This window comes from Mauremys reevesii, linkage group 15 (genome assembly GCF_016161935.1).
Source record: "Mauremys reevesii isolate NIE-2019 linkage group 15, ASM1616193v1, whole genome shotgun sequence".
NCBI lineage: Eukaryota > Metazoa > Chordata > Testudines > Geoemydidae > Mauremys > Mauremys reevesii.
The window spans coordinates 7,937,353-7,958,199 of NC_052637.1; the positions used below are offsets into that span (position 1 = coordinate 7,937,353).

Below are 20,847 nucleotides of genomic sequence, written 5' to 3' on the forward strand. Positions count from 1 at the left end.
AAAGCTTCATTAAAATAATAAAACAACAATGGAGAGTGTTGGGAATGCTCCCACCTCACACAGGAAAAATATGAATGCCCCAAGCCTTAAGCCACTTTAATACTCACACATGTCTCACTGGAAAGTTAAGCTTTGCAAATATAATTCCAATTCTGTAACTTGTACTGCCTTTGGTTTGCCTGTGTCTCTATTTTCCACAAGCAGCTGGGGCTGAAAGCAGTTTTCTTTGCACTTGGTGTTGCAGGGAGGGTTTTTTTCATTCTGATTCCATAGAAAAAATAAAAATGGAATTTCCCTCAAAATAGACATTCTGGTTCCTGACCTGCTCCAGTGCAAAGCACCAACTCCTTATACGTGTTACTAGACATATCCAGCACGCTAGCCACATATACAGCAACATCTAAAGACCTGTGACTCAACTCCTATATCTACATCTCTAGCTACACCTTTGCACCTCCGTCAATGAGACAGCCATAGAATCCTGTCCAGTAACTACACTGTATGCAGAACTGGGCACTGCATCTCAAAAAAGATTGATTGGAATTGGAAAAAATACAGAAAAGGGCAACAGAAATGATTTGGGGTATGGAACGGCTGTCGTATGAGGAGAGATTAATAAGACTGGGACTTTTCAGCTTGGAAAAGAGACGACTAAGGTGGATATGATAGAGGGCTATAAAATCATGGTGTGGAGAAAGTAAATGAGGAAGTGTTATTTACTCCTTCTCATAACACAAGAACTGAGGTTCACCAATGAAGTTACTAGGCATCAGGTTTAAAGCAAACAAAAGGAAGTATTTCTTCATACAATCCACAATGTGCAGAACTCTTTGCCAGAGGATGTTGTGAAGGCCAAAACTATAACAGGGTTCAAAAACGAACTAGATAAGTGACTGGATGATAGGTCCTTCAATGGCTATTAGCCAGGATGGTCAGGGATGGTGCTAGCCTCTGTTTGCCAGGAGCTGGGAATGGACGACAGGGGATGGATCACTGGATGATCACCTGTTCTGTTTATTCCCTCTGGGGCACCTGGCATTAGCCACTGTCGGAAGACAGGATCCTGGGCTAGTTGGACCATTGGCCTTTCTTGTATTTTTATGTTCATTTCAAAAATCAAATTAGCTTATGCATTTCTCATGAAAATCTCTTTCGAGAGGTAGAAATGGTGAGAACACACACACACACACACACACACACACACACACACACACACACCCCGGATACTTCAATTTTTCAGTGAAAAATTGAATAGTGAAGGCCAAAATGCAAAATATTTCAATTTGGAAATGTCACTGTGGTACCTGAAAGGACTTGTTCAGGTTTCTCCTGCTTCCATTCTCCTGCACAGACCAGGGATCCTGATAAAACTATATAAATGGGAGCCTAAGTCTCCCCTGGCACAGCCACCACCATCCCACCAACCGATGCCTGGGTACACTCTGCCTCTTCCCCTCCCTGCTCCGCCCCTTCCCCAAGGCCCCCACCACCTGCTGGTGTCTACTGAGTCCCTCCTCTCCTCCACTCCACCCTTCTCTCCAGCGGTCCCTGCCGCATGCTGCGTCCCTCCTCTCCACTCCCCTTCCCTTGAGACCCCTGCCGCTTGCGAATCCTTCTTCATCCCCGCACAAGCAGCAGGGGCTTTGGAGGGTGAAAGAGAGGAGAGATGTGGCAGGTGGCAGGGGAGAAGCTGAGCTGGGAGGTGGCCGAGTGGGGCTTGGGATGGAGTGGAGCAGGAGTGTGGGCAGGGCCTTGGGTGGTAAAGGTGGGACAGGGAGCTAGGCTCCCCCAGAGGAAGCTTCACCTGCCACCCATGAATCTCCCATGATGCACCATGGTTTCTCCTCTTAGTGAGACATTGCATCATGGGTGTCCCATGGCCACAGTGCATCATGGGAGATGAAGTCCATCTGGGGAACCTAGCCCATACAGTAGAATGGGGACAAGAAGCAACCATACGACATCTCCCATGGGACACAGTAGTTGCAGGTCCATTTATTTATTTATTTTGCTTTTCTGATTAAATAATTCTGTTTTGAAGCATTTTTTAATTAAAAAAAATCAAAAGCAGGCACTTTTTGTGAAAATATTAGTTTAACCAAAACCCCAATTTTCCAACAAAACCCACATAGATTATCTAGTTCTGCCAAGCACTTCCATCTCCTCTCATAGCTCACCATGGGGCTATCATGTTCTAGGTCAGCGGTTCTCAAACTTTAGAAACCCATGGACTCCCATTTTGACTTGAAAATTTTCATGGACCCCCCCCAGCCCCAGGCTCTGCCCCCACTCCACCCTTTTCTCTAGGTCCCCACATCTTTCCACCCCCACTCCACCCCTTCCCTTTCTTTTCCCCACCTCTTTCTGCCTCCTCCACTGAGCATGCCCTGCCCCCACTCCTCCTTATTTTGGAGATCCCCTTTCTTGATCAGGGCTCTGCAGCTGGGGCAGCACAAAGGGTCATAGTCCCCCTTTGTCCATGTCTCACAGTACTGAGTGGTGCAGCCTTGGCAGAAGTTGTGCCCACAGCGTGTGGTCACTGAGTCCATGAAATACTCTCCAGGCAGATAGGACATTTGGTTTCCTCTTAGATTTCCTGTACAGGAGTCACTGTGGCTATGACAGCTGGGATCTCTCGACTTCCATTCTCTCTGCATCAAAAATGGTTTTCCTGATAATGGGACTTGCCTCATATCAGTGGCACAGAAGCAGAATGGAAACAAACAAATAAGAACACAAAAGTTTAAACTCAGGGTCTGTCTACACAGTAAGTGTCCAGACGGGGTCAGGCTGGATTGAACTCCAGTGTTTTGCCCATACCACCCCCTTGCTGCAGCGACCTCACTGCTTTTGGTAGTGTGTTCGCTCCAGCAGTGTCAGCATGTGTACATGGACCTGAGCTGGGAATCACACTTCCCAGGTGCTGTGTAGACGTGCCCACAATCAAACTAGGACATTCTTAATGTAAGTAGGATCTGAATGAGCTCTCTCCTGACACCTAGTGATGAGCTGGGGAAGAGGACTTCAGGAGCTGCCCTTGTTTGCATGGACACACCCACTCTGCCTAGGCGCTCAGCATGATGGGGTTGCTTTGTCAAAATGGTCACTTTTGGCTGGTGTTGGATCACCAGTCACTTTGTTATTGGGGCAGGTAGTAAAGGGTTGTTCTCCTTGTTGTGTGAATCAAGGGCAGCAGAACTGTGCTTGGCATGCCCTGATTGAGGGACTCACCCTCAGCTAAACTGCACTCGCTGGGCAGGAAATGTGGGTGCCAAAGTCCAGTGCAGTTGTGAGAGGGTTAGGACAGGTACTTGTGCCTTTTGATGTGGGCCCTAGACACTATTTGATCTTTTCTTTCTTTATTGTGTAATAACAAAGCTGATTGAGACTCCAGGGTGGGTCTGGTTGCAAACCAACAAAACTGAAATCACAGATAACCAGGCCTAAGCGTTAGGCCTGCTTTGGGACACTGTCTCTGATACAATAGACTGCCCCATCTATGCCAATAATGAGGCTACGCTACTAACAGCTGAAATAACTGAGAGCTGTGCTAGGTGGTAGGACCTCAAGACCTCCCAGAGAAGGTGGGGTGGTGAGCGGATAGCTGGCTGAGCAGCTGGAGAAGTGGCTAGTAGAGTGATGAGCTGCTGGCAGGGCAGCCAGTGCCAGAGCAAATGCCTGGACAGCAGCGCGAGCAAGGTGTACCGCTCCCCACACCCTCGCCAGAGTGGGAGGTGCACTCTGCAGATGCACCTCAGAACTCTGGGTCTTTACTGTGAGTGTAGCAGGGGGAGAAGGGAGAGGTATGTTAAAGGAAATTTTGGTTGCTGGACTTAGAAACCTGAGCAAAAAGACACTGCCCAATGAACTCTGAGGTGGGTGTTTGCTCATGGTTTTATGTTTATGAATCCTGCTTGTGGCGTTTTCCAAATTAATGCTGGGTTACTTCCTTCCTTTCATTAAAAGTTTCTTTAATACACTCAGACTCTGTGCTTGCAAGAGGGGAAGTATTGCCTCTAGAGATGCCTGGGGATAGTGTGTAATTTTCCATGGTTACTGGGTGGCGGCTCAAGCCGGTTCTGCGTTGTATTGTTGAAAAGGAACCCCTAGATATTGAACCCAGCCCTGGTTGCTGCCAGCTCCCCCCGGCAGAAGGGTTATATTAATACACAGTGAGAGCGTCCACAGCCACACACAGACTTGCACTAAAACAACAATAGGTGGGAATTAAACCCCCTTGAGTTATTTCAGTGACAATGTGTGTGCAGAGGAGCCTTGCTTGGCTGTGTCTTGCTGAACATCTAACGACCCGCCTGGGACCAGCCAGGCTACAGGGGCTTCCTGGGTTAAGGTCAGAGGCAGCTGGTGTGTGTTAGTGACAACGCATGAAAATGGCAACAACTCATTAATCCGGACAAACCTTGAGCTGAAGGGTGATTTTTATGGTAAATCCTCTAAGCTTTATGACTTTGCAGTCTAAAGGTTACAGCCCAGCCCCTTCAAAACGCCAGCTAACAGCTGGAAAGATTTTAGGTTTAAACTTTGCAAAACACCAAATGCAGAATGGAAAGTAACAATCCTACCCATTCCTCACCACTGCCCCACCCCATTCCAGCTGCCCCAGTCTTTTCCAGTCGTTTTTTCTCCCCAGGCCAATATTGAGCCAATAATCACTGTGTGGACTGGATCTGCTGGGGGAAATACGATCCAGGGATCCTAGTTTGGGTTTTGCCTGGCTCTGGGGAGCGGCGTATCAGCTCAGAGAGAAGGGACAATGGGGACTGCTCAGCACACAAAGCTGGATATGCTGAAGTCCATGAAGAGCAGCAATCTGCTCTTCTGCACAGGATCTTTGCTGTTGGAACACCCTGACAATGTTTCCCACCAAGACATTTGCCGCCACAGGTCCGGATTCTGACCCAGGTTGCACCATTGCTCCTTTGACCTCAGAAGTTAGCCAGTGTTTGGGGCCTTGCTAGGTTCTTCCATTGGGAGGAGAAAGTGATTATAGGAGTCAGGTATTTCTTGGGTGCAAGCTTTATTATTTACAAAGAACATCCACACGTCTGTGTCCTGAACATTGTAGAAATTAATAGAAGCCGGCAGTTTCCTTACTCAGAACGCCACATCGGCCTTTCCAGGGAACCCTGAGCCTGAAGCAACTTCTGTCTCTCAGTTTCTTACCATGATCACACTCATGACTGCTTCTCTTGGCTTTCTGTCTCTCACACACCAAGCTGCCAGCCAATTCCTCAGCCCCTGTGTTTGGCAGTAGATCCAGGGAAACCCCTCTTAGGGAAATTGCTCTACACTTAACACTCAGATCAACCTAGTGATGTTATTCAGGGCTGTGAAACATTGTGTGCCCTGACTGCCACAGCTAGATCAACCTAACCCCCAATGTAGACAATGGAATTCTTCCAGTGACCCGGCTACAGTCTCTCAGAAAGAGTAATGAACTAGAGCAATGGAAAAAACACTGCCATCAATGCAGGATGCTTCTACACTATGGCACTTCAGCGACACAGTTGTAGCGCTGTAGCTCTGCTGTAGTAGTGATTGTAGTGTAGATATACCATTATTCTTCCTGAGACCTGGTCTAGACCTAAAACTTAGGTCAGCCTAGCAACATCGCTCAGAGCTGGGAAAACTTTCACACTCTGTGTGATGTAGTTAGGTCGATCTAATCCCTGATGTAGACACAGATAGGTTAAGAGATAAATTCTTTGTTGCTGTAGCTGATGCCTCTCCTAGTGATGGATTTACTGCCCTGATGTTAAAACCCCTTCTATCGATCTACGAAGTGTCTACGTTAGTCACTCATTTCTACCGGATATTGGAATGAATACACACTCCCCAGTCCCTGGGTCTCCTCCCAGGCTCCCAGCTGGTGTGGAGCTTCCAGCTTCTTCCCAAAACACCAAATCCCAATTAACTAATTCTGTGTCCCTGTCACCCCACATATGCCTGTCCCCAGCCCCACATTAATTCTGCCCCCTGAATCCCACATCACTTCTGCCCCCAGCCCCTCCCTCAGCTCTGACCCTGCAGCCCCCACATCTGCCCCTCAGGGCCCCTCTGCTCCTCCTGCAGCTCCAGGGGTTCTTCACCTTCCTACCCCCCCCCATCCCTGGTGCTGCAGGGAGGGATAGGGGAGGAGTTCTAGGGGTCATAGAGCTAAGAGGCCTGAGGGTTGGGTAGACAGGAGTCCTCCAGGCCATAGGGGCTAGGATTACTTGGCTAGAGAAACCCATTTTTCCATTCCCAGTGGGCTGTTCCCCCACACGTCTCAGTGACACTGTCTGACCCAGGATCCCCAGAGTCCTCCTGGCTGATAGAGGACAGTGACAAACAGGCTGCACAATCCCTGGGGCAGTGATGAAATCCACTTCTCTACCTCGCTCACTCAATGCTCTCTATGGTTTGACTGTCCAGATGGTGCAGAGTTGAGATGGGAAGCAACCTCCAGGGTCATAGAGATGGCATGATAGAAAGTCCACAGGGAGAGGTCATAGAGACTAGGAAGTGTGAGGCTAGAGAGGCTGACAAATTAGAGGATCGGGCAAAAGAAATCTGATGAGGTTCAACAAGGACAAGTGCAAAGTCCTGCACTTAGGACAGAAGAATGCCAGGGACTGCTACAGACTAGGGACCGAATGGCTGGGTAGCAGTTCTGCAGAAAAGGACCTAGAGGTTACAGTGGACAAGAAGCTGGATATGAGTCAACAGTGTGCCCTTGTTGCCAAGAAGGCGAACGGCCTTTTGGGCTGTATAAGTAGGGGTATTGCCAGCAGATCGAGGGATGTGATCATTCCCCTCTATTCGACATTGGTGAGGCCTCATCTGGAGTACTGTGTCCAGTTTTGGGCCCCACACTACAAGAAGGATGTGGAAAAATTGGAAAGAGTCCAGCGGAGGGCAGCAAAAATGATTAGGGGGCTGGAGCACATGATTTATGAGGAGAGGCTGAGGGAACTGGGATTGTTTAGTCTGCAGAAGAGAAGAATTAGGGGGGACATGTTAGCTGCTTTCAACTACCTGAAAGAGGGTTCTAAAGAGGATGGATCTCGGCTGTTTGCAGTGGTAGCAGATTACAGAACAAGGAGTAATGGTCTCAAGTTGCAGTGGAGGAGGTTTAGGCTGGATATTCGGAAAAACTTTTTCACTAGGAGGGTGGTGAAGCACTGGAATGGGTTACCTAGGGAGGTGGTGGAATCTCCTTCCTTAGTGGTTTTTAAGGTCAGGCTTGACAAAGCTTTGGCTTGGGATGATTTAGTTGGGGATTGGTCCAGCTTTGAGCAGGGCATTGGACTAGATGACCTCCTGAGATCCCTTCCAACCCTGATATTCTATGATTCCCAGGGAGCTATTCCCCCGCTCCTCCCCTGCGTTTCTCAGGGACACAGTCTGAGCTGGGATCCCGGCCCCAACCAGAACCAGGGTCGGATTCTCTCCCCAGGGACAGAGCCCAGCGGGAAAGTGAAGATCGGGGCCTCGTCACCAGCATTGATAAATGTCACCTGCCCCTGGTCACAGTCCAGACAAACCCGGAACCTGCTGGGGGCCCGGCTCAGGGGCAGGAGAGTCTCAGGAGAGGTAAGAGCCTTCAACTGTTCCCCCCACATCTGCTCCACAGCCCAGATCCCCCCCTTAGGGCTACGGCTGATCCGTCCATTCCTTCTCACAGACTCTCTGGCCACCCCCACAGCCCAGCCTCCCTCACCTTCTACCTGGACCTCCCAGCAATGTCTCCCTGAGGTGAATCCCTCACAGCCCAGCACACAGAACTCAGTGTAAAATCTCTCGGGGTAGTTGGTCAGATCCTGCCGTGTGTCTCCCCATCTCACACTTGTCCGATCCTCAGACAGGACGAGGTTGGGATGAGCCGTGTCTGGATCCAGAGTCACATTCGCTGGGGAGAGAGAGAATCAGAGCATTAGGGGCAGAGCTTGGCCCTGGGGGAGGCTGGGACCATTTCTCACACTACCCAGCAGCCCTGTCCTGGCTGGGTCAGGCCTGGATCCCAGGGAGCTGCCTCTGTCCTGGGCACCTGAGACTGAGCAGAGCTGTCACTGCAGTTCCTCAGTGTGTTTATCATTTGCTTCCAGAAGCTTCAGCTCCCTGCTCCCTCTGCTGGGGCTGCTCCATTCCCAGTAGCAGAGACACAGCCAGGAAGTTTTCAGAAGCTTTTATTGAGGAGGGACCAGGGGAGGCCGGTACCAGCTCTATACTCCAGAGGGAAGCTCCGGCCCCTAAAGGCAGCATCCATTCCCACACTAGGGAACAGAGATGAAGGTACAACATTGGGGAAAAGCTGCTTAAAACCAGAAAGTAGGAGGTGGCATTGGGTGGGGTAGCACCATCCCCAGCCCAGAGAGAAGAGAGAAGCTGGCAGTGTCACAGGGAGAGCGTCTCCCCTATCCAAGAAGCAGTGAGCAGCTCCAGTGGGAGAGCCCAGCCCTGCTCACAGGAAATACCGGATGTTGGAGAAGAGCGATGGGGAGATCCCTCCACTAGGGTAAAGCAGAGGGATGTGTCAGCCCTCAGGGCACAGAGCTCTGGTCAGGAGCTGCTCAGTGAGTGTTTCTGTTCATCAATGTGGGCATGAACTCAGCACTAAGGTTGGTGACAGGAGTGTTTGTGTGATGTCAGCTTGGGATCTCCCCTTTGACCCTTGGTAGAAGTTGGGGGCAGGGCACAAGGTCCCACAGCCGGTGGCCCTGCCCCCTCCTCCTCTTCTCGCTGAACCCCTGACCCCTGGCCTGGCTGGGAGCCTTGGCTGCTGGGGAGAGCCCCTGACCCTCCACCTGCCCTGAGTGGGTCTCTGGGGGGCCTGAGAGCAGCCCATGTCCCCGCTCCCCAGAGTGCGCCACCCAGAGCAGGTGGAGGGTGCAGGGCTCCCCAGTGCCGCTCGGGCTCCCTGGATCGGAGCCTGGCTCTGGTTTCTGGTCTGGCTGCGGGCAGGGCTTTGGGGGAAGAGGAGTAGGGGTGGGGCCACTGAGACGGGACAGCACCGGGAAGAGGCTGCAATCTCACCCTGTCTGTGTGCTCCTACTGGTTGCCCTCTTTTTCTCTCCAGTGCAGACGGCAGAGTGGCTGGAGGGGGAAAGGATAAGAGAGATGAGATTTCAAGCTTTCATATTTATAACAGCATCACCACTCGGAACTCATAGAGCTGTGTTTTCATCATGACACGGAAACAGACAGAGACACACTGATGTATTTAATGTAAAAAGGTCTGAAACCTTCTATTTCCTCTCTCATTCAGCCACCTCCCAGCATTGGAACCAACATCCTTGAGCCTTACAACCATCCCAGGACATAAAGTCTGTAAGTGAGATTTACTTTTTCCCTCATTATCCCCTCCCACCCTTCAGACTCCAGTTGGTTTGTTGTTTGCAAAATCCTGGCTCTAACTGTGAGCTGTTGGGTCTGTTTTCTCAGTGTCTCTACAGAGAGCAGCACGATGGGCCCTCGTCCTCCATAGGCAGAAACAGGAATAATAATAAAATCATTTTATCCATGTGGACACTGAGGCGGGGGAAGGTTAGCTCCATGGGCCAGATTCACACCTGTACCAGCAAAAGGAGAGAGGGGAGGGGCCATTTCTGACTCTGCTGTTCAGTGGCTGCAGGGGCTGGTGCAGACCTTGGCACAGGCTGTGGAAGTTCTGAACCAGCCAGAGCTACATCCCTTTGACAATGGCCCCCGTGTGTCTTGCCCAGCGTGCAGAGTGTCACAGGCCCAGCTTTACACTGCTCACCTCCCTCTAGCCCTCGTCCACCCCCCGTCACCAACCCCACCCCATTCCCAGCCCTCTCAGGAACACGCCTTGTGCCTGCAGCTGCTGGGGAGGAGGCACAAGAGGCTCCCGTGTTGGAGGAATCCCTCACCGTGGGGGAGGGGCTTTCTCCTTCCCCACAGCCCATTTGGCCCAGAGTAGCTGCCCTATGGGACCAGAGCCCAGTGATGGGCTGGGGCCAGATTTAACAAGTGACCTTTAATTTAGGTTCTAGATTTTGGGTTCCGACCTTTAAGCATGTGGGGCCTGGTTCTCAGAGGGGTTGGGCACCTGCAGCTTCACTGACTCCACCTGCAGCTGTGGAGGCTGCACAGCTCTGGAGCACCTGCCCTGCAGCTCTCCAGTTGGGACGGGAGAGAGAAACTCAGGTGCCCCAAATTAGGCCATTTCGCTAAATTGGGGCCTGAGTGTTGTGACCTTTAGTAAGTCATGAATGGCTGGGCCTAGGCCCTTGCTACATTTGCTCTATTTGTCTGCTTTTCACTAGTTATTATGTGAAGTATCGAGAATGGGTGCAAGGGTCATTTCTTATACATAAGGTTGGATACTGACTGACTCGGACTTGGCCTGGTGAGCGGTTTGCTTGACATAAGGGAAATGTTGCTTTAAGTGTCCTTAAGAACATAAGAACAGCCATACTGGGTCAGACAAAAGGCCATCCAGCCCAGTATCCTGTCTGCTGACAGTGGCCAATGCCAGGTGCTGAGAGGGAGTGAACCTAACAGGTAATGATCAAGTGATCTCTCTCCTGCCATCCATCTCCATCCTCTGCCGAACAGAGGCTAGGGACACCATTCTTACCCATCCTGGCCAATAGCCATTAATGGACTTAACCTCCATTAATTTATCTAGTTCTCTTTTAAACCCTGTTATAGTCCTAGCCTTCACAACCTCCTCAGGTAAGGAGTTCCACAAGTTGACTGTGCGCTGTGTGAAGAAGAACTTTCTTTTATTTGTTTTAAACCTGCTGCCCATTAATTTCATTTGGTGGCCTCTAGTTCTTATATTATGGGAACAAGTAAATAACTTTGCCTTATTCACTTTCTCCACATCACTCATGATTTTATATACCTCTATCATATCTCTGCTTAGTCTCCCTTTTTCCAAGCTGAAAAGTCCTAGCCTCTTTAATCTCTCCTCATATGGGACCCATTCCAAACCTCTAATCATTTTAGTTGCCCTTCTCTGAACCTTTTCTAGTGCCAGTATATCTTTTTTGAGATGAAGAGACCACATCTGTATGCAGTATTCAAGATGTGGGCGTACCATGGATTTATATAAGGGCAATAAGATATTCTCCGTCTTATTCTCTATCCCTTTTTGAATGATTCCTAACATCCTGTTTGCTTTTTTGACCATCTCTGCACACTGCGTGGACATCTTTAGAGAACTATCCACGATGACGCCAAGATCTTTTTCCTGACTCGTTGTAGCTAAATTAGCCACCATCATGTTGTATGTATAGTTGGGGTTATTTTTTCCAATGTGCATTACTTTACATTTATCCACATTAAATTTCATTTGCCATTTTGTTGCCCAATCACTTAGTTTTGTGAGATCTTTCTGAAGTTCTTCACAGTCTGCTTTGGTCTTAACTATCTTGAGCAGTTTAGTATCGTCTGCAAACTTTGCCACCTCACTGTTTACCCCTTTCTCCAGATCATTTATGAATAAGTTGAAAAGGATTGGTCCTAAGACTGACCCTTGAGGAACACCACTAGTTACCTGTCTCCATTCTGAAAATGTATCATTTATTCCTACCCTTTGTTCCCTGTCTTTTAACCAGTTCTCAATCCATGAAAGGACCTTCCCTCTTATCCCGTGACAACTATTTATTGTTATTAAGTGATGTGTTCATAAGTTGCTATGTGGGATAAAGAGATGTTTTGACCACACAATGTGCTTAAAGACAACAGACACCCAAAATGTGCTGCCAAGGAGCAGTTACCAAAGTCCAAAAAATCCCATATGGAGAAAAGGGTCAAAGTGACCTGCGCACATCAGTGTGTAATGACTGGTAATGAATTAATCAGAAAAGAGAATAACTTGAAAATAGCTTGGACAGCAAAAGTCCTGCCAATTAGAAAGTCCATGCATGTGTAATGTATGAGTTATACAAAATACTTACTATGCATAACACACAAAGATGATTGGAAAATAACTAATAAATATATATTCTAGATGTGTATAATATGTCCGACATTGTAAGGGGTAGTCGGAGCATCATAGGAGAAATGCATCATGACCTGCCTATGCCCCAGGAGAAGGTAACTGGGCAGTATTTCTTTCAGTATGTCTGTCATTTCTTACTTTAATAGCAATTGTAATGGCAAGACATGCTTTTGGAACAAATAAGGGGTTGAATTAATCAATTTGAGCATCTTGAACCCCAAGTGTGTGGCATTCTCATTCAACAGTTAAATAGAAGTATAATCTAATTATGAACCAACTGACCAGTGCCATTCGCCTCTGACAGTCTCAGACACTTATCCCAATTTCCCCTCATAGATCCCTTCTAGGTACCTTTGAACTTCCTCAGAGCCTCCAATAGCACAATAGTTTTCTGAGAGAAACCATGGACTCGCTCTTCCAGTTCAGCAGAAATCTCCTCTGGCTGCTGGAACTTCCCCTTCTCCCACCTGGAGAGAATTTCATGTGATTATATTTCATTTAGTGACTCATTATAAGTTGTTGCTAGGGAGTCGCTGCTCTAATGGGCCTGGAGTTAGAATTTCTCAACTTCTCCCAGCCTCAGAGCAGGTGCGACAGCCCATGGCCGTACAACCTTCCCCCCAAAGGTCCCATGAATGTTCTTCAGCTCTGGCCTGGAGAGACCAGCTCTGGAGATAAAAGGGGAATTGAGTCTCTAAGGCCAATTCGCTCCTTGGCCTCCATGCTCTGAGGGACAGGAGGTTCCCAGGTGAAGTGCTGTAGAAATCTGCCCACTAGGAGCTAAACTAAGACTGCTTCCTCCCCAGCTCATTCCACACAGATGTCCAAACAGTTCTCAGGGGGGAAAGACTCTTGATCACTGCTGCCCTGGGCTGAATGATAACCAGGGCCCCAGCAGTGAAAGGCTCCATCCCCACTATCCTGAGGCAGCCAGTCCCCCAGGGAGGTGACATCTCTGGAAAATACTTTAGGTCAGTCCTTCCCACAGAATGGATAATTCCAGAGTCTCTGTACAAGGGTGAGAACCACAGGATGAAGTTGATCAGAGAGATTTGTATCCAGAATGTGACCTTCCCCACAAATTTTGCTGTAGAGCCCTGCGGAGATGTGGTCCTAACATCACCATCAAGCTCTTTCCCAGTGTTGTGAAGTGTGAGGGGGAAGGGGAGAGAGCAGCGTACCTGCTCAAGGTGCTTCTGACATCCTAGAGCAGAGAGAGAGAGAGAGAGAGAGAGGAAAGAATCTCAGTCCCATCTGACACACACACACACAAAGGGGATCCCATAGAAGGGATTTTGCAAATATGAGGAATAGAGGCCCTGACCTGGCCTCAGGGCCATGGATTCCCTGAGCTAATGGGGCTTTTCCATCTCAAATATCTCTGTGTCTGTAATGCTCCAAAGAATAATGGTCATTCACACGTCAGGAATGCACACGCCGACTGCTGGACCCCAGTGCTTATGATTCAGGAGTCCTCCCTTCCCTCTATGAGGGTCTGGTATATTTCTAACCACAGGCACCGCTTCCAATTGTTCCTGGGGGTGCTCAACACCAGGCCCCGCCCCCATTCCACCCCTTCCTCAATGCCACACCCCCGTGCCTCTTCCCACACCCACTACACCTCCACCCCACCTCTTTCTGCTCCATCCCTCATGCGCACCCCATCCATGCTCCTCCCCTCCCTCCCAGTGCCTGCTGCACAGTGCGGAACAGCTGACTGAGGCAGGTGGGAAGCGCTGGGAGGGAGGGGGAGGAGTTGGTTGGCAGGGCTGCGGGCAGACAGGAGGCACTGAGGGGGGGAACTGGCTGCCGATGGGTGCTAAGCATCCACAAATTTTATTCCAGGGGTGCTCTAGCCCTTAAGCACCCACAGAGCCGGCACCTCTGTTTCTCCCTCAGTCTCACCTTCAGGAATTCACTGGCTGGCTTCTGACACTTCCCCTCCATCTCACTGATCAGCTCACTGAGATGGGAAATCTGCTCGGAGAGTTTACTGACATTTTCATTCCAGATCCTCACAATCTCCTCATCCAGCTTCTCCAGCTGGGCCAGCAGGAGTCGCTCTTTTTCCTCCAGGAACCGCCGCAGTTGCTGAAATTCAGACACAATCTTCTGCCTCTCGGTTTGTATTTGTTTCTGTATGAAAATAGGGAAAGGGTTGGTCAGGGACATGAATGGGTGTTTGGGGTCATTTCATGGAGAGCTGAGTGTGCAGGGGGGAGAATGTCATTGAAAATCCTGATTTCTGACATTTGACTTTACCCTAGGGAGAGGATTCTCTCACAGCTTCCCCTTCAGCCCCTGTCTCTCTGAAAGGGAGGTTTCCATGTCTGTCATGTTAGCATATTATGTTATTCATGGTCTCTGGGAATTCAGACCCAGAGCAGCAGGAGGCAGGACTGAACATTACACTGACAGAGACACCAGGGGAGAAAAAAGAAACAAACATGTTAATACACGAAATGACCAGACCCAGTGGACAGCACTTCACGGGTGACAATCAGTTCACTTGGGGAGGCTTTCTGGGAAAGCCGCAAGAGCTAGACATTAACTCATCAGCTGAAATGGAATCTTAGGGCTTGTCTACACATTAATCTAACCCACTGATCATGTCCATTTTCACCAAGGCCACACAGGAGTCTGCCTCCAAACAGACCTCCCACTGCCAGTCCCTGCTGGTTAATAACAACAGGCACCTACCAGATATTCCTGGCTTTTCCCCTCTCCAGCCACTCTAAATCCCAGCAGCTTTTCTCTTTCTTCCCGCAGAGCCTTCAAATGGGTCTGGATTTTTTCCTGAAGAAACAGAAATTATTTGGGAGGTTTTATTTCAAGGGTTGAGAGGGGAGTGGAGCTGGGTGTTTTTCTACCAAAACCGCAGGTGACCGTTGGTTCTAATCGCTTTGTGACATCAGGACCACCAAGGAGATGAAACCGTATCAATGCAGACTGGGAGTGTGTCATATTCAGACTTGTTCCCAATTCAAGTTCAGTCTTTTAAGTAATTACACAATGATCTCAATTATAACCAAGCTTTATTGGTATTTGTGAATTGATTAGTGGTACAGCGCATAACAGGACACTGGAGTCACATGGGAGTGAATCAATGAACCTGTTTTTGAGAAGGTTTAACGAACAAAGTGATACAAATCCCAGAAGCCACCAGGGTTTAAATATGGGCTGGGATTTCAGCCCTGAAGCCCTGGAGACTGCACTGGTTGGACAGAGCTGGTTTAAGCACCAGGGCAAACCCCATGAGACATAGGGAGGTGGTTCGTCTGGTTGGAAGCTGCGCAGTTTGTTCATAACAATGTTCATTGCTTTTAGAAAAAGGGAACACTAATTTACTTTGTGTGATCTCCATGACAATAGACATGTTTATGAAATGTCACCAACTTTAAAAAATATGTTTCCAAAGATATTTGGCATTACAAAGGATTTTATATCTTACTAAGGTACTGATTTTGCTGGAGGTTCTCTTAAAACTAGTTCCTCAGATAGTCAGAAATAAAGAAAGGGAAACTCTTTGTCCAGCTATCTGGAAGGAGAAAGGGAAGGACAGGAAGACTTTGGAAGCAAATTTTTTTTACTATAGTAATTAAAATGGGTATTTTAGGTAAGGGTGGTCTTTTGAAGGATTTATTTAAAAAACAGTATGTCTGAAGATCCAAACATTTAAGGCTAATGATGCTTGTGCGTCTAAAAATCTATACAAGGATTTTTTAGAGATGTGATTTTATAATCTTCACCAACTCACTAATGAAATATTTTAAAACAAATTTTAAACTAAGCTCCTGTAGACTGACATGTTCTGAGTAAATATTACAGTCCTGCACATCTGCTTTTGTCAGTAAATTCAGAAACTGACAGTATATACCTGGGGGTTGGCAAATGCCTGTTAAATGGCTTAATTATTCCTTGAATGGCTCTTCAACAGTTTCAGTGTTGTGCTAATAGGTCTGGCAGGCTGGAGGTTTTTTCACTTTTAACTACAGTAACTCCTCCCTTAACGTTGTAGTTATGTTCCTGAAAAATGCGACTTTAAGCGAAACAATGTTAAGCGAATCCAATTTCCCCATAAGAATTAATGTAAATGAGGGAGTTAGGTTCCAGGGATTTTTTTTTCACCAGACAAAAGACTATATTATATATATATATACATACAAACATACAGTATACATCTTAAACAAACAATTTAATAGTGGTACACAGTGATGATGATTGTGAAGCTTGATTGAGGTGGAGGAGTCAGAGGGTGGGATATTTCCCAGGGAAGGCCTTACTGCTAAATGATGAACTAGCAATTGACTGAGCCCTCAAGGGTTAACTCTCACACTCTACAAGGCAGCAGGAAAGGAGGGAGGGCAGACAGAAACATGCGCTTTTCCCCTTTAAGTATGAAGAGTGGGGTCAGAAGTACACTGCCTTTTTAATTAGATCAGCAAGCTGAGACTGGACCTCAGCTGCAGCTGCTGCCTAGAAGCTCCCTCCATGTGTGTCCCCCTCCCTCCCGCTCTATGGAAGATGGGATAAGCGGGCTGCAGGAGCAGGGGGGAGGGAGACATCCTGACATTAGCCCCCTCTTCTTCCCCTCCCCGCCCCCCAGCAAGCAGGAGTCTCGGAGAGCAGCTCCAAGGCAGAGGGCAGGAGCAGCACATGGCAGTGGGGGGAGGGACAGCTGAACTGCTGACAATTGATAGCCTGCTGGGCAGCTGCTGCACAGGGAACTTAGGGGCGTGGGGAGCTGATAGGGGGAGCTGATGGGGGGCTGCCAATGCACCCTGATTCCAAGCCCCCACCAGCTAGCTTCAATGGGCTGCTCTTCCTGCAAGCAGTGAACACAGCAGGCGACTGCAAAGAAGGGAGCATTGCACAACTTTAAACGAGCATGTTCCCTAACTGATCAGCAGCATAACAACGAAACAACGTTAACCGGGACGAGGAGTTCCTGTACTAGATCCCCTCCTGAGGAGGGCTCACCAGGCTGCAGCAGCCAGCTGAGGGAGCCTGCAGGAAGGGTCAGAACAGGGATTTGAAATGTGGACACTAAGACCCAGTGGTGCCCCAAATTTTCAGGTGCCCTATGCAGCTGCGTATGTTGCCTATGCCTAAGGATGGCCCTGCACATCAGACAATTTTAAAATCTTCATCTCTTGCCTTTCTTACCAGACAGGAGCATCATTAATTTGTGCAGCGTCTTTCATGCAGTGAAGGCTACACACAGCTGAGTGACACAGTTACACCTGTTTCAGGGAACTAGGGTGATCAGATGTCCCGATTTTATAGGGACAGTCCCGCTATTTGGGGCTTTTTCTTATATAGGCTCCTATTACTCCCCACCCTCTGTCCCGATTTTTCACACTTGCGTTCTGGTCACCCTGTGGACAACTTGTGATGCCATTAACCTGTAATTAAAATCCAAAATTATTACCCATTAGACTGGACAGCAACTCTGTACCTTGTACTGCTGGATGGCTTCCTGTATGGGAAACACAGTGTGAGTGCGATGAGCCCAGGACTCTCTGCAGATCATACAGATGGGGGTTTGATCCTCTTCACAGAACAGTTTCAGAGCCTCCTGGTGTTCCCCACACACCCCGTCCCCTCCTCTTCCCTTTGCTGCCTGTAAACTCAGCTGTTTGGCTATTTCTACAACATTTGCCAGCTGCCTGTTCAGCCTGAGGTTTCTCTGATGCACAGTTTCTCTGCACTGAGGGCAGGAGATGTCTGTATTTGATCCCTCACAACACTGGGCGATGCAGGCGCGGCAGAAATTGTGCCCACACTCCAGAGTGACAGGTTCTGTGAAATACTCCAGACAGAGGGGACATGTGGCTTCTTCCTGGAGACTTTTCAGGGGGGTTGCTGCAGCCATGGCTCCTTCTGGGCAGTGGAATAGGGTAAGTTTCAATTTCCTATGTTCACACTATGCCCCGCCTGCAGCAGCAATGGGGTGTTTCCCTTCCTGGAACTGACTCATGCTGTTTGCTGAATTGGAAGGAGCCAACCAGTAACATTACAGCCCTGGAGGCTTTGGTGAAAAATGTACCACTCGGGCTCTGGTCCTGCAATCAGCTCCTGTGCTGGTGGGGAGGGTCACTGGGGCTTCACACGGATATCAGCATCCCCCTGTGAGGATGAGCCTGCAGGAGCAGGGTCTGTGTGTCTAAGAAGCGATTGTCAGACTTGGTGGAATTCTTTTTTATATATACCAGGTGTTCTCAAACTGGGGGTCAGGACCCCTCAGGGGGTCACGAGGTTCTTACATGGGGGGGTCATGAGCTGTCAGCCTCCACCCCAAACCCTGCTTTGCCTCCAGCATTTATAATAGTGTAAAATATATTTAAAATGTTTTTAATTTATGAGGAGGGGTTGCACTCAGAGGCTTTCTATGTGAAAGGGGTCACCAGTAAAAAAGTCTGAGAACCACTCATATATACTATATAATTTTGACAGATAAATTTTAAACAATTTTTATATTTATTGATTTAAAGTTTCACAGTGGCACAAATATCTGGGTTTCCGCATTTCATTCCAATTGTTACCAATTTAAATTTTCACAGCTGTGGGAAATCAGGGGGGGATCAGACAATAGTTTGGTCAGACAACAACTATTTAATGACACTGGGCACTGAGATTCAAGAAGTTAAAGCTTTATAACCATTAAAACTGTCTGTAAACAGGTAAATCTCCCCCAGCAGTTCCCCTAGTGAGTGCAATAACCCAATTCCTCCCCCACCACCACACGGACCGAGGCTGAAAGTCCATCTGATGGTGGCTCGGGGGCCAGCGTGGAATGTGCTGGGATCTCAGCCTGGGCCCTAGTGGGGCAGGTGACCTCATCTCACACAACCACACCCAGCAAGGCCTGCACCGATTTTCTCCTTTTGTCAGTCCCAGCAGAGAGACCAGGGACTCAATGGCGTATGGAGACCAAGCTCCTCCCCAACAAGTGAGGGCAGTGGGAGTGAGGGGAGCTTGTACTAGGGGCCTGCAGGGTACATGGTCATAGGCGGCGAGATATATGGGCTCATGGTGCAATGGAATATTTAAAGCCGGGGGCCCTGCTCCACCAATATTTGGAGCTGGGTCTCTCCCTTAGCCCTGCCTGTAGCAGGCACCGGCCCCCACCTGCCATCACCCCCGCCCCACGCTCGTGTCCCTCCTGGCCCCGAAACGTCCCCCCGGCACGAAAGCAGCGCACAGCTCTCCCGGCTGCTGCTGCCTATGACAACAAGAGACACCGGCAGCAGGCTGAGGCAGCCGGCTGCTGCACTTCAGGGGCGGGGGGGGGGACAGGAGGCACACACATGCTTGCCAGCCCTCCCCTCTCCCAGCACCCACCTGGAGGAGGAGACGCCAAGGGGGCTTCCGGCGGGAGACAGGATCATCTGCAGTAGACCTCACTCACCTGAGCAGCTGCTGGGGCTTCAGGGAGTGACCCTGTGATCTGCACACACACCCCGCAGCCACCACTCCTGCCTCATGCTGGGCAAGGGGCAGCCCTATCCCCCACACCCACTGAGGCTATGGTGGGGGGCAGCAGGCTGCAGCAGGGGAGGAAGGAAGCCACATGTGATGGCAGTCCCCACCCCATCCCCAGCACCCCCCCCCACCGCAGGGGATATGGGGTGGGGGACTTTCTGGTCCTGAGCAGCTGGGGCTTGGGTGAATTTTGTGACCCCCCCCCCACCAGCCACCACTCTGCAGTCCCCACTCCTGCCCCACACTTGGCAAGGGGAGGCCCCATCCCCCACCCCCAGTGAGGCTATGGTGAGGGGCAGCAGCAGGGGAGGCCACACATGATGGCAGCCCCCGCCCCCAGTACCCCTGTAAGGGAGGCGAGGGGGCTTCCTGGATCTGAGAGCGGCCCTAGGAGCATGTGCAGTGACAGTGGTGCAGAGTGAGTGTACTGCCGGGCGGGTGGGGGAAGAGGAGGGGTCCCTCACCTGAAGCTCGCTGCTGCCAGCAGGGAGAGGGTTAGGGGGGAGTCCTCTCTGACCCTAGCCTTGGGGTAGCCTGTCTGCACCCCAAGCTCCTCATCCCCAGCCCTGCCCCACCCCAGAGCCTGCGCCCCAGCACCCCAACCCTGAGCCCCAGCCCTGAGCCCCCTCCTGCACTGTGAAGCCCTCATCCACAGCTCCACCCCGGAGCCCTTAACTGAAGGGAAAAACACGCAACTTAAATTTGGCAGTTAGTTTGGGGTATGATCATGTTTCGCACAATACTTGATTATTGGCAGTTTTTCAAAGGGATACTGTTAAGGGCCCAAAAGCAAGCTATTCCACTGGGTAAGAAAAGATAGAAAATGTGACTTAAACACGAGATCTTGCATGATCTACAAAATAAAAAGGAGTCATATAAAAAATGGAAACTAGGACAGATTACAAAGGATGAATATAGGCAAACAACACAGGAATGCAGGGGCAAGATTAGAAAGGCAAAGGCACAAAATGAGCTCAAACTAGCTACGGGAATAAAGGGAAACAAGAAGACTTTTTAATCAATACATTAGAAGCAAGAGGAAGACCAAGGACAGGGTAGGCCCAACTGCTCAATGAGGAGGGAGAAACAGTAACAGGAAACTTGGAAATGGCAGAGATGCTTAATGACTTCTTTGTTTCGGTCTTCACCGAGAAGTCTGAAGGAATGCCTAACATAGTGAGTGCTAATGGGAAGGGGGTAGGTTTAGAAGATAAAATAAAAAAAAGAACAAGTTAAAAATCACTTAGAAAAGTTAGATGCCTGCAAGTCACCAGGGCCTGATGAAATGCATCCTAGAATACTCAAGGAGCTAATAGAGGAGGTATCTGAGCCTCTAGCTATTATCTTTGGAAAATCATGGGAGACAGGAGAGATTCCAGAAGACTGGA

At 49.3% G+C, this 20,847-nt stretch overlaps 1 protein-coding gene across 1 annotated transcript; it reads right to left on the bottom strand.

Moving 5' to 3' along the window:
• Nucleotides 1–7,303: 7,303 nt before the first annotated feature.
• On the bottom strand, nt 7,304–17,861 carry LOC120383920 (zinc finger protein RFP-like). The gene is made up of 7 exons (XM_039502248.1): nt 17,433–17,861; nt 14,675–14,770; nt 13,880–14,110; nt 13,156–13,178; nt 12,326–12,441; nt 9,037–9,096; nt 7,304–7,912 (listed from the first exon to the last, which is right to left on the bottom strand). Exons 1-7 carry the CDS (start codon nt 17,847–17,849, stop codon nt 7,395–7,397), a joined length of 1,461 nt encoding a protein of 486 aa, XP_039358182.1. The 5' UTR covers nt 17,850–17,861; the 3' UTR covers nt 7,304–7,394.
• Nucleotides 17,862–20,847: the final 2,986 nt, after the last annotated feature.

Excerpts from the sequence above, each read along its gene's own strand:
- LOC120383920 (XM_039502248.1), bottom strand. The coding sequence starts at position 17,849 with ATGGCTGCAGCAACCCCCCTGAAAAGTCTCCAGGAAGAAGCCACATGT. Across the intron at positions 14,771-17,432 it reads AAGCCATCCAGCAGTACAAG|GAAAAAATCCAGACCCATTT; the intron begins GTACAGAGTTGC and ends CTGTTTCTTCAG. Across the intron at positions 7,913-9,036 it reads AGTAGGAGCACACAGACAGG|CGAATGTGACTCTGGATCCA; the intron begins GTGAGATTGCAG and ends CTCTCTCCCCAG.